Raw genomic sequence first — 21,459 nt, forward strand, 5'->3', positions numbered from 1 at the left:
TGCAAAACAAAAATTCAAGGTAAGCTCACCTTGTCGTCGAAGATGTCGACTTTGGTGTTCTTGGCTGAAGCCGCGCGGCGAGATCGGCTCAGCTTGTCACTCAGGCGACCCCAGAAAGAGTCGACCTCGTTCGTCCTCCTCAGGTGCGACTTGGGGGCGAGAAGGCTTTCGAGCAAGTGATCGTAGCCCTCGGCGCGGCCACCAATCTGAATAGGCATTTGAAAAAGGCCGTCACTTGAGACAGTCAGAATTAAATATATTTCAGGTAACAACAGGAAAAGAAGCTTCTGTGGTTAACGTCAAAGATCCAAACTAGGACAGCGTTTTAAATGGAGAATTCAATATTCATCCCGAGGTCAAGATAAACAAAAGAGCGTTGTGTTGGACACGTGACGAGAAGAGAAAGTACTCGATGGTCGATTAAGCTATAAGGCAAAACATTGTCCCTATAAGGGAAAGAAGAAAGCATTATGACCACCCACACTGAGAGGTTTTTTACAACAACATGGCGGTTGTTTCAGAGCAAAACACCTTCGTTGGGCGCATCATGAAAGAACTGGGCTTGGAGAGCATTCTTTATCTACTGAACGAAATTCGAAAGAAGATTATATATAGACAGCACGGAAAAAGGAAAGAATCGAAAGGAACCCACCTCGAAGATGTTGATCGAATGCGAAAAGAGGTCCATTGTCAAGTTGAGGTCAATGGAGCGGGGAATAAAAGACTTGGGGCTGTATACGATGTTGGCGTCAGCGGTGCCACCCACGTTGTACTTTTCGGACAGCTTGGACCACTCGATGTTCTGCGAGGACTTGCGAGCGTCGCTGTCGAACTTGCCAGGCACGTAGATGCCGGAGACGAGCGAGCGCAGCGCCATCTTGGTGGGCGAGTCTGTGTCCTGGAGGTTCTTCATGTGCGACCAGATGAACGAGCCCACTGCGATGTAAGTGGACGCAGAATGAAGACGCACTCAGAGATAATAAAATCTAGAGACTCTCTCAGTAAAACGTGTTGCTGGGCTAGTTGGTGAAACATTCTTAGAAATAAAAAGATAGCGCAATGAGGATGAGGAAAGAGGCCACAAACACGAACGCTACCACTCTTGCCTTCTGTCTAAGAAAAGCATGGATTTCGGATAAAGTCATAGCACTCTTCGGAACAGTCAAGCCCTCCTGGGGCCACGCAAGGAGACTGTGCAAGATTCCCAGAGCTGAGTTATGGCGTCAAAGTAGACTCTTAGGACTGGTAGCGTTCGTGTTTGTGGTCTCTTCCTTTGTCCTCGTCCTTATTGCGCTACCTGTATATTCTAAGACTCTCTCAGACATTGGTTTTCTCCAAATCTGACAGGTAAAAGTAATATAACCTCGTCGCTCCCCCCCCCCCCCCCCCCTCCCTTAAACGAGGTCACTTCCCACATAACCTTCTCTATCGTGTTCGTATTGACGCTTGTCGCTTACCCTGATTGATTTCCTCTTTCTCCAACATCTTCTTGATGTCCATGACGTCTTCCATCGTGGGGCAGCGCATAATTCCGAGGTAAGCTGCAATCCTGATTTCAACGTCCTCAGTGGGTGTCCTCATGAGTTCGGAAAGCTTGGGATGCATCTGCGACAGAAATACAGTGAATGAGCAGCTTTAAAGCGCACTCAGGACGTCGCAATCCAACTTTTGTTCTCGGGAAAGCAAAAAACTTAAGACACACATCATCATCCAACATTGGTTCTCCCATAATTTGTACCTCAATTAAACTTTTCTTTCAGTGACAGTCAATTCTGTAGCTTTTCTGGCAATATAATTCATTGTCCGAAACCGAACGAGACATTTATTGAGGAGAAAATTGGGTTCAGGGCATCACGCAAAGAACTAGAAGGACTTCGTGATCACTACATCGAATTAAATGATAGCTTCACCAAGCCATTCGCCAAGCCATTCTCCATGCATTCAGCCATTCGCGGCAAAAACGCGTCGACGCACTACAGTTTTCTTGCGAAACCTACAGGAGGTGGCGACACCTGCATGTCAATTTTTTTTTTTTTTTGCCTTTCTCACTCGATAAAGTTTTTTTTTTATTTTCACTCTGAATAGTTTTCTTGTCTTTAGTGCGCGATAATCTATTAATACACATTCAGTTCAGTTTGTACTCATCATCAATTTGAAAATAAGTGGACGGTCAATTAACTCCTGGGGCATGGAAAACATGTACCTTATCTACCAAGTTTCTGTGCAAAATTAGTTCAAAAATTTTCATTTTACAACTGTCATATTTTAAACCACAAAAAGAAACACGTTGAAATTTCCTATGATGAAATTACCCCAAAGGAGCAGCAAATTATATAAAAAACTTGGCCCGGAGTCCGCAGGTAAAAATACTTAGCTTCAACGGCGATTGGAAAAAATTTATTAACAGGAACGAACGTGATATCTGAAGGTAGAGCCCCTAACCATTCTCAGATTTTGACTATCAAACGGGCATGCTTAAAAAGGACAGTACCTTCGGGGAACATTCCCTCCTGGTTGCCTGAATGGCTGCGATGCGTACGGGCAATGGGCTGTTTCCTGCAATCGCGCACTCGATGATGGTGTCAATGGCATCGCCGTAGTAGCCCAGGTTTCCGAATCCCTTAAGAGCAGTTATCACCTGAAAAACATAAGCCATGTCTTGGTTCACTTGTGTCCACTATCGTGTTCTTATCGCATGCTCACAAAGATGTGACGCAAGACACTGTGAACTGTTTATTTATATCAAAAGATTGATCCTGCTCCATAATTTATTTCAGGTTAGTTCAGCTTATATGTAAAGCAAAAAACATTTATTTAGCTGTGTTCACAGCATGCGTAATGCCCAGGTAACATTTTATCGAAGTCGAAAAAGCTAATGAACGGAGTCAAATATAAGACAAAATAATCTATTGTTCTGGCATCTACGACAAACTTTATGTCGTAAACGTCACGATTTTCGGCAGTGCTCACCTCTAGTGCTAGTGAATTTTTCTGCAGTATCTAAGTGTGCACTGCTTTTCTGTTGCAGTTACAGAAAATTCTGATGCTACCACAGGAATTCTTGTTGTCACACCAGGTTTACTTTCAAAATCTGCACAGACATTCTGTTTTCACAATGGAATTTTTTCTGTAGTTTTTTCCGACTGGGATTTCACACATTCTCAAATGCATGATATGTCACCTATTGATGACGTACTGCAGCTGAAAATGTATAGGTATTATCCAAAGGTATTGACCAAAGTGCCGCATGGTGAAATTCTCAATCGGGCCTGGTTTGTTTCAGTGGGTGAGTGCTGTCAGCTACACAAACTATATATTTTATCACCGGCCTGTGTGCGCGATAGAAAAATGTAACTTGCTTTTTGCTCGTGCGCACTAATTGAATTAAGTAATAACTATTACTATTATCCTTGCACACCTTCTGTCGCATTATGCTCCCCCGACGGATTCTAATTCCAGAAGCTTGAGTCCGATCGAAGATTTAAAGCAATGATTTCAGCTCAAATATTTGAACTCGTGCGTAGTGTTTAGCGTGCGGTTCACAATTCGTAAGTACACGGCAGTGTTCACATTCGCCGTAATAATTTATTATCAACTTAAGTGGAACTCTAAACTCTAATAACCTGTAAGGAAGTACAGATGAAGTACGAGGTCCTCTAACGCACTACCTGACAAACCAGGGTATGGTTACGAGGCCGTGGGTTAAATTTTCACATCCGGAATATTTGCAGTAGAAAACAGAAGTAGGTTCTCTCTTCGAAACGCGAAGTTCTTGCGGGTTCCAAGATTTTAATCCAGGTTTCGATGTTCTCTATTTTCTAACCTGAAGAACGCTGATGGCGGAGTTAAAAGCCTCACTCGACAGCTGGATGCATCAAATTAACTACAATTGAGATCAGAATATGCTTCCGTCGCCAACACTATTCGAGTCTGAACATTTAATCTACAAAGGTGCTTAGGCAGCACACCTTGGCCTAATAGTGAGTACGCTAATGGACCATACGCACGCTTTTACTCACTTATTCTGTCGCACAGCGCACGGTTTCTTGAAAATGGACTGTTTTCTTTGCTTCCTCAACAGTTGTCTGGTAGTAAGAGAAGCATTTGTTCAATTCTTCCTTATTTTCCCACTCGATGTTTACTCGTGAAGTGTACATCGAGAAAGACTCTGTGGACACCGTTCACGGTGAATGGCGCTGTATCCTACACTCTGAGACCCACGTCAGAAAACTCTCTCGAAGCATTCTTGTTACTCGTGAAATCGACCGGTGGCAATAACACCTATTTCTTATCTTCGCTTTTCAGGCTTATGAAGCTTTTTTTTTTCAGTGAAATGGCACATTTGTCTTTAAAATACCGTAATATGCTACACCTGATGAACTTCAATGTGTTTTGGGTCACCATTGATATCGCTACAGCAGCCCTTCGACATCCCCTTTCCGCCCCCACAAAACCTTTGTACGAAACAATGTCGGAAGAGCCTGATCAAAGTGCTATCGCCGACGTACCTTATTCCTCGACTCGGGGTCGACAGCTCGGCACTTGAAACCCAGCTGCTTCATCAGAGCAGCCTGCAGTTCGCGGATGGCTGGCACGTCGTCGCAGTTGCCTTCGTAACCGCGGCAGAATACGTGAGCCAGTGACGTCACGGCGAGGATGGCACTCCTCGGGGAGCTGGCCTTCTTCACCAAAGGCTGTGATGCGGCACAGACAACAAATGCGTTTTCATCATCGAGCCAGAACACCGAATTAAACGAATTCGAGATCACTCAAAGGTTAGGCCTTAATGCGCTCCTTGAACTTTGATACGAAAGTATTTAAATGAAACTAGAGAGCATATTTCGCGAAAGCTCGTATGTGACAGGAAATTCGTTTTGCTAAAGAGTTTTTCTATAGCTCTCGGATACACATCTAGAAAAAAACTTTGCCAAGTAAGTGAGAAACGTCTATAAGATATCCTTAATAAGCTTTTTTTTTTTAACTGACATGTATTTTCAATTTCAATACTATGCTACGATGCGAGGTATATTCTACATAGTAAAATGGGATACGTGACCTTCTTCTATACGTCATTAATGAGGCAAGCATGCCCTGCTTCCAAAGAAGAGAACTCATGGTTTGTTCCTAAACCACAGCGGCCGTGTTCTAAATAGCTGAGATGCAAAATAGCAATGATGTTGGCTCTTCCCTGTGCGCGAGGCAGACTCATCTGATCGCAACTAATCAGGCATGCTCTCTCGCAGCATGCCTCATAATCCAAGCGAAGTTTCGACGCGTATGCCGCAAATTCCGGTATGCAACCCACTGGCTACATTTATGAAAATGTTAAAATTTTATATTCGCAAACTCTCAAACGCGCCGACAGCGCCCTTCTTTCCCATTAGGCATTATTCAAATTAGAGTGAAATTCCCAATTTAGTGAGAGTCCTATATCAAACGTTACGGAAACAATTTCAGAGAAGTTGTAAAACCTCATCATTTGGCGTGACAGTATTATAATGCACTTAGAAGCATACAAGCAGGGCTAACTACCTATTCATCTTCTGCGGTATAACTAATTTCTTTTCCTGCAATCGGGCATTGAAAAAGACAAAAATTAAAAAAAAAAAGCTTTAGGCGCTCGCCTTAAAAAAGCTGCAAGTTTATCTTATTCATCCAAACTAGCTTTCATGCTTAATTTCCCATGAACATGTGTACTGCTTCAGGGAAGGCCTGCTGGACTCACAATTAGGGTGGAGATCATCCCTTCGGTCGGATAGCTGATGGAGCTAATTCCCGAAATCCATGCCGTAGAACGGGATGCATGCTCAGCCCTATTGATGAGATCGACGGTGAGCTTGAGCGAAGCCTCGGTTCCCACTAGAGGCAGGGCGTCCAAGAACAGATGCCTGCAGAGAGAAAGAATAGGAAAGGAGAGAAGGTTAGCCAGGAAAGGAGAACAGTTTGCTAGTTTGCTGCCCTGCACTGAGGGAAGAGAAGGGAAGACGAGGGAACTGCCTCTATGGCACGACAAAAAACAAGCAGAAAATTGAAGGGGAAATGAGAGCTCGTTATGATACAATTAAAGAAGCCAATAGTCTATGAGTCTAAGGTAAAGGTATGGGGATATTAGTATTATTTCTTTTATTGTTTTTAGTTGATCTTGACCAAAATTAGACCTGTGATGATTTTAGGGAGAAAGATTATGAATGCAAAGCGCAAGGGAAAACAACGCGCCACCATCGGCGCGTTGTTTTTTCCCGCGATTTGCATTTGTATTCTTTCTCCCTAAAATCATCACAGGACTAATTCTGGTCAAGGCCAACTACAAAACGCTAAAAAATAATAATATATCCATACCTTTACTTTGTACTCATAGACTGTTGGCTTCTTTAACGACAGAAAGCAAGTATTTCGGGGATATATACTACACAGCTCCACCCAGAGCAAGAAAGTTAATTCGCAGCCTGCCGCACGAGGTGCTGCGGGAGGCAAACAGGAGTTTACAAGCTTCTTCCCCTAACTTCCGAATACGGCAAAGCGCAAAGCTGTGGTTTGGCCACGAAAGAGACAACACACACACACGCACACACACACACACGCACACATACATACATACATACATACATACATACATACATACATACATACATACATACATACATACATACATACATACATACATACATACATACATACATACATACATACATACATACATACATACATACATACATACATACATACATACATACATACATACATACATACATACATACATACATACATACATACATACATACATACATACATACATACATACATACATACATACATACATACATACATACATACATAGAGAAAACTCTCGACTGCTGTTTAAAAGGTTAGTGGAAAGATGATTGTTGTTTCACATCGAAACATTTATTACATCAACGTTTTGGCCGGAAGCTGGCCTTCGTCAGGACTAAGTATGGGGATATTGAACTTTTGAATATTTGTATAATGAAAGAGTATGGGACTATTCTCAGTCCTGACGAAGGTCAGCTTCTAGCCGAAACGTAGATATAATAAATGTTTCTATATAGAGTAATGTTCAATGTTCAACTTACACACACACACACACACACACACACACACACACACACACACACGCATATATATATATATATATATATATATATATATATATATATATATATATATATATATATATATATATATATATATATATATATATATATATATATATATATGACGCGAATGTTCATTCCCCACAATACGCCTAGGGGTACACCGGCAGTCGTAGACTCACTCGATTTTCTTGTCGAAGCACAATTCGCCGGAGGAGACCTTGCTGTAGACCTGCCTCAGCGCGGGCGCCGGCAGACCCCGCAGGGCAGCCACAAGCCTAGCGAAGACGCCACTGGCCTCAGGACGGATGTCCTCGGCGCTACTACGGCACAGGTCCCGCAGGAGGCCGACCACCTCTCTCGCCTCGGTCTTCTCAGCTCGGGTCACGCTGTGGTCGAACTTGATAGTCGACCTCACGTTCACCGTCTCTGCAAGGAACAGGTTCGAGAGGTATTTTACGATTGTTCTATTTTACATCAGTCCAAATCTGCAGCGGTTGGGAAGAAGGGGATGATTGTAGTGGCGCAAATCAATGAGAATTAGGAACATAAATATATGATTTCGATGGGCTATGAAACGAGTTATGATGTCTTAGCTAAGTTTAAAAAAGCGTGAATGAATATTGCAGCACATGTAATGAAGTGAGAAGTTACGTGATTGTCATTCACCGTGATGATTTTCGAGAAAAACTGGAAATTTAAAATTGTGGCGGAAAGTAATTCAAACAGTTCACACCTCAATGTTCGCTGGGAAAACGTGGCAGTAATTGGTCAGGCCAAAATTATTTGGAGACCATTTGGATAGTCTTTGTTCTTTTGTGAACGGATCTGAGCATTTTTTAGTACCTCTTAACTAATGATTACGGTACAGTGAAGTATAGTTGGTCTGTCCAGAGATCTAACCCCACGCCAAGCGCTCCTTGAGAGGGTTGTCGGGTACGGAATGAAGAGAGAATGAAGTGCGACCAAGCCCTGATGTGCAATGTCCCGAACCCGTGCAATGCCTTAGCGGCCCAGTGCCTGAGATGATCAGTGGAGCAATATATATCTGATCCTACTGGGATGAAGAAGAGTAAGTAGGTGGGCAGGCTAGCTAGCCTGCGACAATCGCCAGAAATTGTCGACTGAAAAACTTCAGTTATATCTACCCCCTTTGGTCCTCTGAATTTTATGGTTTACATTGTTGTCAGAGAGCTCCTTTGCTCCACAGATGCAAAACACATAAGGTTATACAGTTTTGATCAGCACTGCGCAGACTCACACCTCAGGTGGTGTTACATCAGCGGAAGTTGCAGCGCTTCCTGACATCATTAACGCACCTGGAACGGGCTTGACAGATCCGAAGGTCTGTTGCATGATGAGCACGCCTGTGGACGTGATGGCGGTCTGCTCTCCGAGACCCCGGGCGGCCAGATAGAGGTACTCTTTCTCCTTGCATTCGGCTTTGGTGATCCACCTGTTGGCGTCCACCGTTTGCTGGCACACGAAGCTGCCGTTAGTCATCGGAATCGTCTGGAACGGCTGCGCGGGAAACAGCGGGAGCAAGGATGGAGACTTCATTTAGTAGGCACAGCACAGCGTTTTTTAGATATACCAAGCCTCTTATTTCATGGAGTACAACGGGGTTACAAAATCATGTACTAAAAGTTAGCAATAGCATTTGTGGTAAGGAATAGGATGGCTTTCTGATACACGGCTGAAAGGGACGCTATATCAATTCATTTAGTAGGGCAATAAAATTTATTTATTTCTTATTTATAATTAAAACAAATTAATAAGTTTCATTGCCCTAGTCATTCTTTAAAAACATGTGCCAACAATAGATATGGCGCAGCCTTCGCCTGCCTATATAATGCTTCGTCTCATTACAGACAGTCTATTCCGAAATGCCGGCTCATCAGTGGCTATTCTTTGCGGAGGACTGACTAAAACACCATGTCGTGGCTTAGCCACTGAAAAAACATCGCTCTCACGAAAAAGAAATAAAAAAAAACAACAAAACAAAAAGTTCAAATGAGTTAGACTGATAAGTTTACCCATCTTGCAAAACTACAACCCTTTTTTAGACAGGCGTAACATAAAAACCTACAAAGAAAAAGCGCACAAGCGAGATTTACGAGTCGGTGTACATGCATAAGATTCGTCCAGATTGCGTTAGCACTCCTTGGATCGCTCTCACGAGAAAAAGCTTGCTTGCCCTGATGACCACTTCTAATCGCTGATAATTTTATGACTGTCCGCTTCTTGCGCAACAAGATGCGCAAGTCGTTCCGAGTGTTGTTTTTTTTTTTTTTGTGTGTGTGTGTGAGTGTGTGTGTGCGCGTGATAGATTTCTGTATTTTGTGTTTAAAAATTACGACAGACTTTAGCAAATAAAGTAGGAAAGGCGAAAGCATGAGTGCCGCATTCTGCGACGGAATTGGCATTAATTACTAATTATTTGATCAACTAACATTTAGTTAATTAACTAACTAGGCATTAAACTGACAATTAGTAGCAATGATTATTTAGTTAAACAATGAATTACTTGATTAGTCCTTCTTAGCAAATAATTAATTAGCCATTAATTAGTAATTGGTCATTGACTAGCATATGACTATATAAGCCACACATTTCGCGCATACTGTAGTGGTGCACTGTGATTGGTCGAGACCTCTATGACGACATCCCGCCTCGGCAATCTGAGCCGCCGCAAAAGCGGGACACATTTTGTCAACGACAGCATAAGCCATTAAAGGCGTGCTTAAAATCGCGCCTTGGCGCGCAAAAATGTCATTCGAGCAATTTTCTGCAATTTATATGGATCTTAATCTTGGCCTGCGGTACGTTTTTTACAGCGCTGTTTCCTTTTAGTGAACTCGGATAACTCCTCCTCCTACGGAATGTGCGCAGGGTCAGGAAAACGGCTAACTGCAAGAAAAAAAAAATGTCTGCATACCCCCAGGGCGTCAGGAGATAGTGGGAGTTGACATGTTTGACCACACGAGAGATATAATTAAAACATGAGCAAGATGACTGACAAAGAAATTCATGTTTACTCGGAACGTCAGCCAAATAGAAAAAAAAAAGGAAAAAGATAAAACCTTCTCACGTGTTTACTCCCAGGGACTTCAGGAAGCAACAGTGATCCTGTGCCGTACTTGGACATCTGTGCTACCACGTATACGCCCACCCTCACATCATCGTCATCATTATCAGCCGGACTATATCCGCTGCAGGGCAAAGGCCTCTCCCATATTCCTCCAATTAATCTGGTCCCACGCTAGCTGCATCCACTTGACACCTGTGAACTTCTTAACCCTCATATGACCCTCCTCCATAACATGGTTCCACAGGGCAAATATTCTCGTCAACGAGCACTCCGAAGGCCACTTGAATGGCTAACAGTGGAAAGCAGGAATGTCTACGCGTAATATAATAAATGGCATTGAGACGCGTGTCACGGGAAAAGGCTGCTGCCTGCACATGTATAGACAGGCACTAAGCAGCTTAAACATTGAGCGATGCTCGAGCTCCGCATTTATTGGTACGATGCGACAGCGCTAATCGCCCCCACTCTTGAAGATCCACGTTCGCGAACGTGAGCGTGGCTACTAGCTTTATTACCAAGTTAATAGTTAATTTGTGTATTTAATATCGCACGCGTACTCACTAGAATACAGTGATAACCTTCCCCGCCATGTGAAAGACCCCTCAGACATCGATATAAAGGCTCGCCAAGCCGTACGAACGTGTCTACATAACCTAGGTGTAGCGCGTCTCGCACGATATCCAAAGGTCTCGAGTTCGATTTTCATCAGATCATGCTTGAAGACAGGAGCGACGTAAAAATAGAGCCTCGCTTTAACCAAGTCTTACTAACATGCCAGGAGTAGCGTGCTGACTCCGTATCCAGGGGTCCCGATCGATTCGATCTCAATCTCAAACGCGCTGCCCAAGTCGACCGGTCCTGTAAATGTTGTCGTGTCGTGTCGTGTTATCTAGCAGCTTTATAGAACTCATCTACCAGTCATTGCCCTCCTTCCTCAACTACGTTGGAAGGAACAATCTTCAATAAAACGATAAACTCAACCACGTCAACTCGGATTCTACTCGTCTGTCTCGAAAGGGGCTGCTACAATTGTGCAATAAGCGATCACTGTCCACTCGTTCCTTTTCAATGTGCCCGTCTAAAGCGATAAAGAAACGAGAGTAACCGAGCTCAGCTGGGTCTTCTTGCACTGAGCGACCAGCTGCTGCTGTTGGGCGGAGAGCGTGGAACACTCGATCTGTTATCGAAATGTCGTACTCGTGGCAAGGTCGTAGCGTTCGTCTGAGGCGGGTTCGCGAATCTCTGTATTCCCGAACGGAAGAAAACACTCCACGGGAGGAGCCGCCGGGCTCTCTTGAACTTCGTTCGTGTTTCCTTTGCGCTGGCACTTTTCACGAAGAACCGCGCCGCTCGTTGACCCTAACATAACGCTGGCAGCCGTGCTCGCTATCTGGGGTACAAGGAACGCGTGCGGCGATGGGCAAGATGCCCGGCAAGCAGCAGGCATCGGCCAAGTTCATGGCGTATTTCTTGGGCCGTGTTTCGTAAGGAATGTTTCGCGGAGATTGCTGGTCACATGAACTTTTCTGGGGCCAAACGTATCGGAGTATCGGAGTAAAGTGTTGGTCAAGATGATGGTTTTTTGCATTCTAGGGAAGGAAGTTAGTAACCTGGAATATTAGTAGTCTGAGTGGTAACTTCACGAAGAGTAACCACAAAGTTCGTACGCCATCTAATCAAAAAGGAAAGAAAAACAAGGACAAAGGAAATAAAGCAGGAAATAAAAAGAAAATAAAAACACAAATAAAGAAGGAAGGAAGAGAAAAACAAGGAGAAAGGAAATAAAGCAGGGAATAAAAAAGAAAAGAAAAAGAAGTATACAGATAAGGAAGGAAGGAAGGAAGGAAGGAAGGAAGGAAGGAAGGAAGGAAGGAAGGAAGGAAGGAAGGAAGGAAGGAAGGAAGGAAGGAAGGAAGGAAGGAAGGAAGGAAGGAAGGAAGGAAGAAAGGAAGGAAGGAAGGAAGGAAGGAAGGAAGGAAGGAAGGAAGGAAGGAAGGAAGGAAGGAAGGAAGGAAGGAAGGAAGGAAGGAAGGAAGGAAGGAAGGAAGGAAGGAAGGAAGGAAGGAAGTTACTCCGCGCTTGGTAGGAAAAAATGCGCTCGTGACTGTCCTGTATTTCCTTCCTTTTGTCTTTTGTCCGTATTCTGCACTGGCTTCACATTATGCAACACCAGCTAGCCCGGTAACTTGCCCTCCTGAAACAACGAAGGAAAGAAGGAAAAGAAGAAAAGAGAGAAGGAAAGTAGGAAGAAAGACAAGGAGGAAAGAAGCAAGGTTTGGAAAGAAGGAAAAAAGGAGAATAGTAAAGAAAGAAAGAAAAAAGGAAAGAAAGGAGGAAAGGACGAAAGAGAGATAGAAATAAAGGCGGAGATGACTTCACTTTAACTTTCTTTTGTCCTGACCAAAAAGTGGTGCTTACACCGGCTAACCAAATATCAATTCTCAATATATAACTTGTGTGCATAATAACCAGGAAGACTCTCAGGAAATAAACATCTTATACCTGCATGGAACTGAAATCCCCACTGACGTGATCGTGTGTCCTCAGGATGAGAACCTATCGGATAGCGAAAGTGTTTTTTTATTGTTACTCACACTTCGAGAGCAGCAATATACTGCCTCCTAATTCAACGTTCACTTTTACATTGCTTACGTGTAGCAACGTCTCAACGCAGCAAATCTTGCGACGGCGGAACGGGTGTACTGGACAGTGGCGATAACGGCAGGCCACTTTATAAAGACCTTTACTCGCGGCTACTCGTGGCGACTGCTGCACTCACCGAAACCTTGGACTCGTAAGGTGTGTAGATGATGGGCAGCGAGCTACCGAAGCGACCGTAGCACGAGGCCAGGTTCTTGGACTTGGTCACCGTTCCGCCGCTGCGTCCAACGTTGCCAGGCGTGTAGCGGGTCTCACACGTGCCAAACACGTCGGTCTGCGCAAGTTCCAAGAAAGACAAATATATATTTAGAAAGAACTCAATTAGCTCAGTCGGTTGTTGACAACAGAAATCCCTGAAAGAAATCAAGCTTGGGGGAGTTCACTCCACGCCTGCTTCATCGAAAAAGAAGGACGCTTTGCTCAAAGTACAGATACAAAAAATAACGGCTTTTTTTTCTTTTTCTTGTGGTTGAATGCCTGGGATCGCAATCCACCTCATTCATCCCATATCTTCAAAAGCATCTACTTACGAAGTCAAAAGTCGACAGTAGAATTACGTGCGATGAATATGTATTTTTTTTATCACGTCATATAGACATTCTTGAATCACCTTACCTCAGCTCAAAGCATATTCAGCAATCTTTACTTCCTGCTTACCTAGTCTGATATTTTTGTGCAAATTTCGAAGCCTTTAATCCAATAATACCTTGCGAAGACTGGACACGTGGGAGTATTCTTAGCGAAGAAAGAAAATAACTACAAAACAAGTACGTTCTTGCCCCCGTTTCACATCTCCTTCGAACTACCCCCAAGAAATTAACAAGAGTAGACGGAGCAGGGCATTCCAGAACGACGTGATTGACTTTCTTCCGCTGCTCCCGTGAGGACGCAAGCGGAGCTCATACCGCTCACTAACCTGGCGCTCCACACGCGTGTGCTTTAAAGCCCCTCGATAATTTGTGTGCTTAAACGCTCACCTCTGAGACAATGCTATTGGCGTCTAGGGCGGTGCGAGGGATTTGCATCATGGAGATGATGGCCCGCTTGACGTTCAGCGCCCAGGGCAGCTCGGCCGGGTCGTGTCGCATCTCTCCCACGATACCGTCTTCGGCGTGGAAGAGCAACGTGTGCCGTTCCAACGCCTCCTTGAACGCGTACCGGTTGGCCACGCTCACACCTTGCAGGTCCACGTCCGACAGCTGGGCGCAAGAAGCAACAAGTTCAGCATAAGAAGTCTGGCCACCAGTTGACATTGGAATGGGCGCTGGGTCTAATAGGCTGGCACTCTAAGTCAAGTGCGTGACCACACTACAATGTGACGGGCAGCGACGGTGTTTTCCCAGCGCAACCCTAGCGAAAAAACCCTGAATCACAATAACCTCATTCAGATTTCTCATACTAAACTCATACTAAACTTGTCTAAATCTCATATAATCTCATACAAATAGCATTCAACGTATGAGAAATATATAAGATTTTATGAGATTTGAATGAATTTAGTATGAGAGATCTGTATGAGGTTATTGTGACTCATACGGGGTTTTTTTTTTGTTTTTTTTTTTGCTAGGTAAAGGACTGTGGCAATGAAAATAACTATCTTGTTAAAGATCCAGAGTAGAATAAGAGGAACACGGCTGCACAGTATGAAAGAGAAACGAACAAGTGTTGAGGAGAAGTCTCTGCAAACCAAGTCAGCGTTTTAATGAGAAAGCTTGTCATTGAGACAAGCTCCTTGTCGAAACGTTGGCTTGGTTTGCAAGCTGAGGTTGCCCCTCAACACTTGTTCGTTTCTCTTTCAAATTCTGTCGAAGGCTATTGTGAACACAGTCGTTAATTTCGGCAAATATTTATGAGTGGATTTATTGATTGCTTAGTTGATTCTCCGAGTGAGTGATTAAAGTATTAAATCACTGGCTATAAAATTCATTATTAAGCTATTTGGCTGACACCTAGTTTAAATAATCTGCAATGATTGAGTGATTGATTTCTCCTCTTTGTACGGCAGTAGAATAATGAGATCGAAGAGGAAATGCAATGTTTCTTATGCAGATGAACGCAAAAAAAAAGTGGGAAGTCGACTTAACTACAAGGTTCATGCCTTTCAGAGCATCGGACACTGGTGCCCCCGTTGGAGGTTGTAGGCCAGGTTTGAGGCCCGCTAATTCCTCAGCATAAGCGTGGCCTGGCAGACATCTTCACCTAAGATATGTAGCCTAGACTACCTGTAGTTACCCAACAAGAAATGTACCGAGGCCGCTTGTCATTGCATGCACTAGGGTTCATCCTCATTTCTTTCCTAAAGCTTTGTCTTGAGGTGTACCTCTCAAATGAGAAAAAAAAAGAATACATTCCTCGTCCTTACCTTGAACGAGAAGAGACATGGTGAGACTACTCCGACTTCAACGTTGGCCCTGACGTGAAGATGGTGCTGGGCGTCCTGGTTTTCTATGCGGTTCTCCCCGACGTACGTGTACAAGATTGTTTGTTGTGGTGTCATGGGTGACGGGGCTGCATGGGGCATCAAACGAATGTACATTATATACGCAGCATGTTGCAGCTCCATTTGGCTTCGGAAAACATTTTGTGGACAATTTACGAATGTTATATTCCCCTCCTATTAACTTCTTCGAATCCTGGGCAAATTTAGCTTAATAATTTAGAGCGCGATTTACACTTATAGACAATTAACAATTTTTATTTATATATTTAGCTTATAATTCGCCTCCAAATTCAACTTTCTCGGTCGTCCCATCGATATCCCACTGTGTGATGTCAAAAGATACTGTCCCCCACATTTTTTATGGCAGTGGTCAAATTTTGCGGTGTCTAGCAAAACTTTGCTTCTAAGGTTTTCCTAGCGCTAAGGAAAAGAAAATTCACGGTCCTACTAACGGCTCTGTAGGTTATCCACCTTCACTGCCTCGTGCGGACAGAAAAGAAAATAGAGAAGAAAAAAAATAAGAAGAGGGAGGAAGACGCGCGTCGCAACCGCCGTCGTCCACCACCGAAGCAGTGGCGGGTGCAATGACGGCCTACAACAGATAAAAATACGGTGGCAGACTAGCCCCCGCCGCAAGTGTCAGTGACCTACCAGTTCCAGCCCTGTGGGCCAGGAACAGCCACCCAGGCCCTCCGCTTACTGCTGCTAACACCGGGATAGAAAACCAGAAGGGTGCGTTTAAAATACATAGCAACAAACTAGAAGCATGCGAAAAGAGGATCTGCGGCTATATATATACATTGACTGTTATGGCACCATTATAAAACGCATGAAATAATTTACGTTCAGAACTCTTTCACAACAATTTTTTAACACTTTGGGTGCGTGTTTCTTTTGTAGAGAATTTCAAATTACGAATAACCAGAAAGTTTACCTTCCTTCAGCAAAACTAAAATGCTACAATCATTATTGCTCGCGAATAGCAAGCAACCATGTTTATAAAACCCCCGAAAAGTTATTTTATAAGAGACGAACGAATATCTTTTTAACCAACAAAACTGGTTTGAAAGTCAATAAAAGTACTCACACTTGCAGTCCCAAGAGTTGGCATCCTGGCGCAGTGGCCCTGCGATGAAACAAGTAAAGTATGATTTGGTTTGGTTCGTGGTGTTTAACGCCCCAAAGCGACTCAGGCTATGAGAGACGCCGTAGTGGAGGCCTCCGGAAATTTCTACCACCTGCGGCTTTTTAACGTGCACTGACATCGAAACAAGTAAAGTGAAACCGTGCTTTAAACTAACCCAGTAAAGGTCAGCACGAAAGCAAAAACTTCATACAACACTCCGTTTGATATTAACGGCTTCGACTATATTCAGTTCTGATTACTTCACACTCTGCTAAAGAGCACCGCACAAGATGCCTACTTGCCAGCACAAATGTGCCACGGCCTTACCTGCATTACCTGCATAGGTAATTTGGTCGCGAGAGCCGCACGTGTGTAGAATTTGTTTCTTGTCACATTATGCTACTACTCGGCTAATAATATTCATTTCGAATAGATGGAGCCTATATCCCGAACGCTGTGGGACAAATTGCATTAACCCAGCTCATGAAAACATCTAGTTTCAGAATGAATGCCTGGAACGTTTCCGTTTTTCACCCCTTTTATTATATTTATCTGCTCTTTGATAGCCTAAAATGGGTAATTCATTTACATGATGGCCAACGTTTCCGAAATATCAGCTAGAAATTGTATAATATGTCCCCTGAAAGCACAGTTGAGGCACGACCTGGACATATAAGGGCCACTCATAAAATGCACAGTTATTATTAAGAGAGGGTGGTTTTGATTTGTCTACGTGCTTTTTGTAAAAAAAAATTTTTTGAAAAATTGGCTCCTTGAATGAATAAGGTAGTACAGGGGGGGAAGGGGGGGGGGGGTCAAAAGATCCCTGGCCACACGGTCTGCTTCTTAGCAGTATAGTCAGGCAGCTACGACGGCCCCAAATCTCAAAATACATGGGGAGGGTAGAAGAAGCATTATTCTAACCTCTGAGATAATTTATAGCTTTAATGGGATCTCACGTGTCAGAGTATGCTGACCAGAAGCAAAACCTGCGGCCCGGGAACTTTTCACCCCCCTGTACATCACGATGCCGTCGCCATTTTGGCATTTCTCGCATAGAGCAGGCTTAACGGGTAGTGAAAACGTTCAGTGACGACCAAAATGTTAAACATTCATAACCTATTATCTAAGCAAAACTTTGGCAAAATGTTATTCGAAATTTGTTTTACGTCAATGCTGTTCCATGGCCTCCTTGAACCGCTGCCATGAACAGGTTGAGCATGTTCTTGATGCCGGTATAGTCTACAGAACCGTCACGCATGTGCGTACCTTGCAGTCAGTGTGTGTCTTTCTATGGAGATGTCTAAATAGACGGTTTCCTTTTGTTAGCTGGCCATCCCACCCTGTTAACATGAATAAGCTTCTAAGAGAGTAAAAAGGGTGTAGCATATGTACTTTTTAGTAGGGCACGAAATTCTAAGTCCTCAGGCAGTTTTTTTTTTACCTCAACTTTTACGGTATGTTGTACATGATCAGCAGAGGCACATTCCCGTCTTAAATCATATTTATTGTATTAAATATGAGTTACATGAAATGTTTGATAAATGCACCAGAATATTCCATGTTAGAAACGAGAGAACATTGAAGCCTCAGTTATAATCTTCATAATTACAAGAACTTAGCATATACAAGAAGCGAAAATCTGCTTCCATTTCCGACCACAGGTATTCCATATTCCCAATTATGAAAATCTTTCAGAGGGCTAGGGCAGCACGCCATGACCTTAATAGGTATAGAGAACAGAGCATGCTACTCTCTTTTTACTCCATTTCAAGCTTATTCATGTTTAGAGTGCAGCAAGCGGAAACGTTACGACTTTTAAATGTGAATTCCTTGGCGATGACAGCATCATGTCGTTAAAAGCAACAAACGCCGATCGGCGCATTAAAAAAAAAAAAAAACAGTATCTTAACGCTCGACCCTATGTATGAACTGCAGCTAGGTCCCGGCAGATCAGTAATACTCTGCAATGAAAGGTATTCTTAATCTTTAGTTGCCTTCAAGAAACTCTATCCGAAAATGCGGTGCAAAGCAAGATTTTGATCACAAAAAGAGCGTCAAACGCTTCAAGTTATTCACTAATTACTTTTCTGGTAGGTCCCTTCTTCGAATATTGAGAGTTTATTATTCTTGCATAAACCTGTCTTCCTTTACGATAGCCTCAACCCATCGAAAATTCCCCAAATTTAAGTTTTCAAAGGAATGCATGTAGTTACCCGAAAGACTACCGCCACTGAATAAACTTTCTTTTATAGAATTTTCAGCTTGTTTACGCCGTACCCAATCTCTCCTTTCCCTGATTGTTTTTAACAAAACCAGACCACTTAACCAAGAAAGACCTCACTTCTAGATACATATGTATCAACCTTACACGTAGAAAATAAAAGTGAAGCAAACCACCAGTGCGGGGTCCCTATCAGTGCCTACGCGTCAGGGAATAAAAAGGAGCCAACGAGCTCTTGTGCGTCGTCTCGTCTTCTCCATCACGTGTATGCCTGGGAAAACACGGAACATGAGAAGACGACTTCTTGGATTCCAAAGATACGGTTTTCTTTCGGAAGGGTTCTCCGCTTTTCAAACCCTTGGAGGCGAAAACAAAAATTAATAAATAAACAGAAAGAAGGCAAAATATGAAAAACAGGAGGGACGCCGCTGGAAGAGTGACCATCGCTCAAGAATTACACAATGAGAGAAAAAAAGATTGTACGTCAGAAGGTGAGCAGAATGTCGAGGGGACGAAACCTAGAAGTTGAAGAAAAAAAGAAGAGCGAGAGAAGCAGAAGAAAACGAGATAAAAATAAAAGGGAATTTGAGAAGTGTCATCATCTCTTCCCTGCAGCCCCTGTTGCCTCTGAAGATACCGCACGCCTCCACATGACCCGCGACGAGATAGGAAAGCGATAGCGCCACAGATGTCGGGGCGCGTGTCAGGCGCTGAGATTGACAAGAGAAAAAAAAAGCCAGATAATCAAGAAAAAAAGGAGAAGAAAAAAGCGAGGGCCAAGGTATAGAATATGGAAGCCGCGAGAACACGAGAAACATGAGTGGTAGGAAATCAGGCAAGGCAGGCTGAAGGAAGCACCACTTAAGAAAGCCACTCTTGAGAGTCGAGACAGCACTCGAAATTATTCACGCCGAACGCACGTGATTCCGCGGCTTCCTTGTGGCTTCTATCTTAAAAAGCCTTTTTTTTTTTTTATCTTTCTAGGAGATCAGACCACTCGCAATATATGAGGTGTCGACCGCGGCTTCGCAAAGGAAACGAAAAAGCGAAGGTATACAAGGGCAAATTGTAATGACCGCTCGCGCATTGCGAGGAACTTGTGCGCGTGTACATGGCACGCTGCCGATTTATTGTGACTCATATTAATCAGCCTTTCGGACGCCCTCTTTTCCTGCCAGTACGAGAGCTCGTTAGCGGCTCTCTTAGGCACCGGCCACTGTTGGTGCAAAGGGGCCGCAAAGCTCTGCATTGCTGAAAATTCTCCGTTTCTGTGTGTCTGAGTATTGCTGTTTTGCTTTGCTGTGCATTTCAGCATATTGTTTATTGATGATTAGGTCAGCACTGCTGTCCAGACCTGCACTGCTGTGCTGTGTTGTATTGCTGTGTTTACGGAGCTGCGCCGAGGCACAATTGTACTATGCAGTACTACATTGCTATCATCAATGTGCTTACATAGCTACACTGTTGCAGTGCTTTCGGACGGTTTAATTTCTGTTACGTTAGGACGGCTTTCGCAACACATTCGCTACAACTTTTTGCTGCGAATATCAGATCGGTATAAGCGCGGGTGTGTCACGGGATTGCGCACGAACGCGCCTCATCACTGCAACAGTGACATCTCTTATATCACTTACATTTTCCTAATGAACTGTGTTAGCAGTGGGCGTTAAGAAATTGTTAGGATTTAAAATAACTGAAACTGTTCACTGTTCAAGGATATAGAACTTAGAAGTGAAAATTAAGCGACATTTAGCTTTTAGTACTAAGCACGTTGTAAGATAATAATATGTGCGTGCTATAGGGGGCGCTGATATCGTATTGTACAGGAAAGAGAAATATCAGCGGGCACGAAAAGACTGACGCATAGCGCAGACACGTAAATCTATAGACAGAATTTAACGCATATCTAGAACTGTATAACTCACTCCCCGGTCACGTAATTAACATTAAGCTGGAATTTTCCAGTAATTACGCATGCGCGCTTAATATGGTGCTTAGTTTAAGTCTGACTGTACTGACAGCGGAAATAGTGCAGGGTAACGGCATACTGGTCCACGATGGCAGCCTTTCTTGATGCAAGACGACCCAATGTCTACAACGCAGTGGTGAGTACGCGTCCGTTGTCAGTTCCCTCATATAAACAGATAGACTTTTTTTACTTTTTCGGTTTGTTTTTAAATATTTTCAGTTAGTTAAGGCACGATGGAAAATTCAAACATTTCAACATTTGACCCACTGCATAACCTGCATACTTAAGACAAGTGACATTGCTGATAATGATTCGATTCGAAATAGTCGGCGAATAAGCGATGAAAGGAACAGAAACTATGAGAGTCATGTTAAAAAAGTTGGTTCACAGGAAGGGAAAGGCGCAGTATCTGTCACACTTGCTCTGTGGACACCTGAACCGCGCCGTAGGGGAAGGGGGGAAGGTGGGAGTGAAAGTGGAAAGAGAGAAGGGGGAGGCGTAGTGGAGGGCTACGGGGTAATTTCGACCACCTGGGGATCTTTAACGTGCGCTGACATCGCACAGCACACGGACGCCTCTTCGTTTCGCCTCCATCGAAACGCAGCCGCCGAGGTCGGGTTCGAACCCGGGAACTCCGGCACAGTAGTCGGGCGTCTTACCACTGCGCCACCCCGGCGGGGCAGAGAGTCATGTAAGACCCCTGGTTTTATTTCGACCGATTGGAGTACCCCAGGCCGCACAAACCATCCGCCCAATATTGATTCTATGTTGGTTATGCACTTGTTGTATGTTGGATCGGACATTACTAACATAGGGCCCATATTGGGCCAATGGTT

At 43.7% G+C, this 21,459-nt stretch overlaps 1 protein-coding gene across 1 annotated transcript in view; it reads right to left on the minus strand.

Moving 5' to 3' along the window:
• The window catches only part of LOC146181832 (apolipophorins-like), a 68,148-nt gene that overhangs the window by 40,014 nt on the left and 6,675 nt on the right, over nucleotides 1-21,459 (minus strand). The window contains exons 2-13 of the mRNA XM_084576835.1: nucleotides 16,392-16,430; nucleotides 15,227-15,372; nucleotides 13,842-14,063; nucleotides 12,983-13,138; nucleotides 8,432-8,633; nucleotides 7,295-7,541; nucleotides 5,726-5,888; nucleotides 4,509-4,694; nucleotides 2,492-2,638; nucleotides 1,458-1,605; nucleotides 653-936; nucleotides 30-206 (exon numbers count right to left, since the gene is read on the minus strand). Coding sequence (XP_084432961.1) covers nucleotides 30-206; nucleotides 653-936; nucleotides 1,458-1,605; nucleotides 2,492-2,638; nucleotides 4,509-4,694; nucleotides 5,726-5,888; nucleotides 7,295-7,541; nucleotides 8,432-8,633; nucleotides 12,983-13,138; nucleotides 13,842-14,063; nucleotides 15,227-15,372; nucleotides 16,392-16,430 — 2,117 coding nt within the window. The remainder of the gene's footprint in view (nucleotides 1-29; nucleotides 207-652; nucleotides 937-1,457; nucleotides 1,606-2,491; nucleotides 2,639-4,508; nucleotides 4,695-5,725; nucleotides 5,889-7,294; nucleotides 7,542-8,431; nucleotides 8,634-12,982; nucleotides 13,139-13,841; nucleotides 14,064-15,226; nucleotides 15,373-16,391; nucleotides 16,431-21,459) is intronic.

This window comes from Amblyomma maculatum, chromosome 8 (genome assembly GCF_055883805.1).
Source record: "Amblyomma maculatum isolate TAMU_Amacu chromosome 8, ASM5588380v1, whole genome shotgun sequence".
Classification (NCBI taxonomy): Eukaryota; Metazoa; Arthropoda; class Arachnida; order Ixodida; family Ixodidae; genus Amblyomma; species Amblyomma maculatum.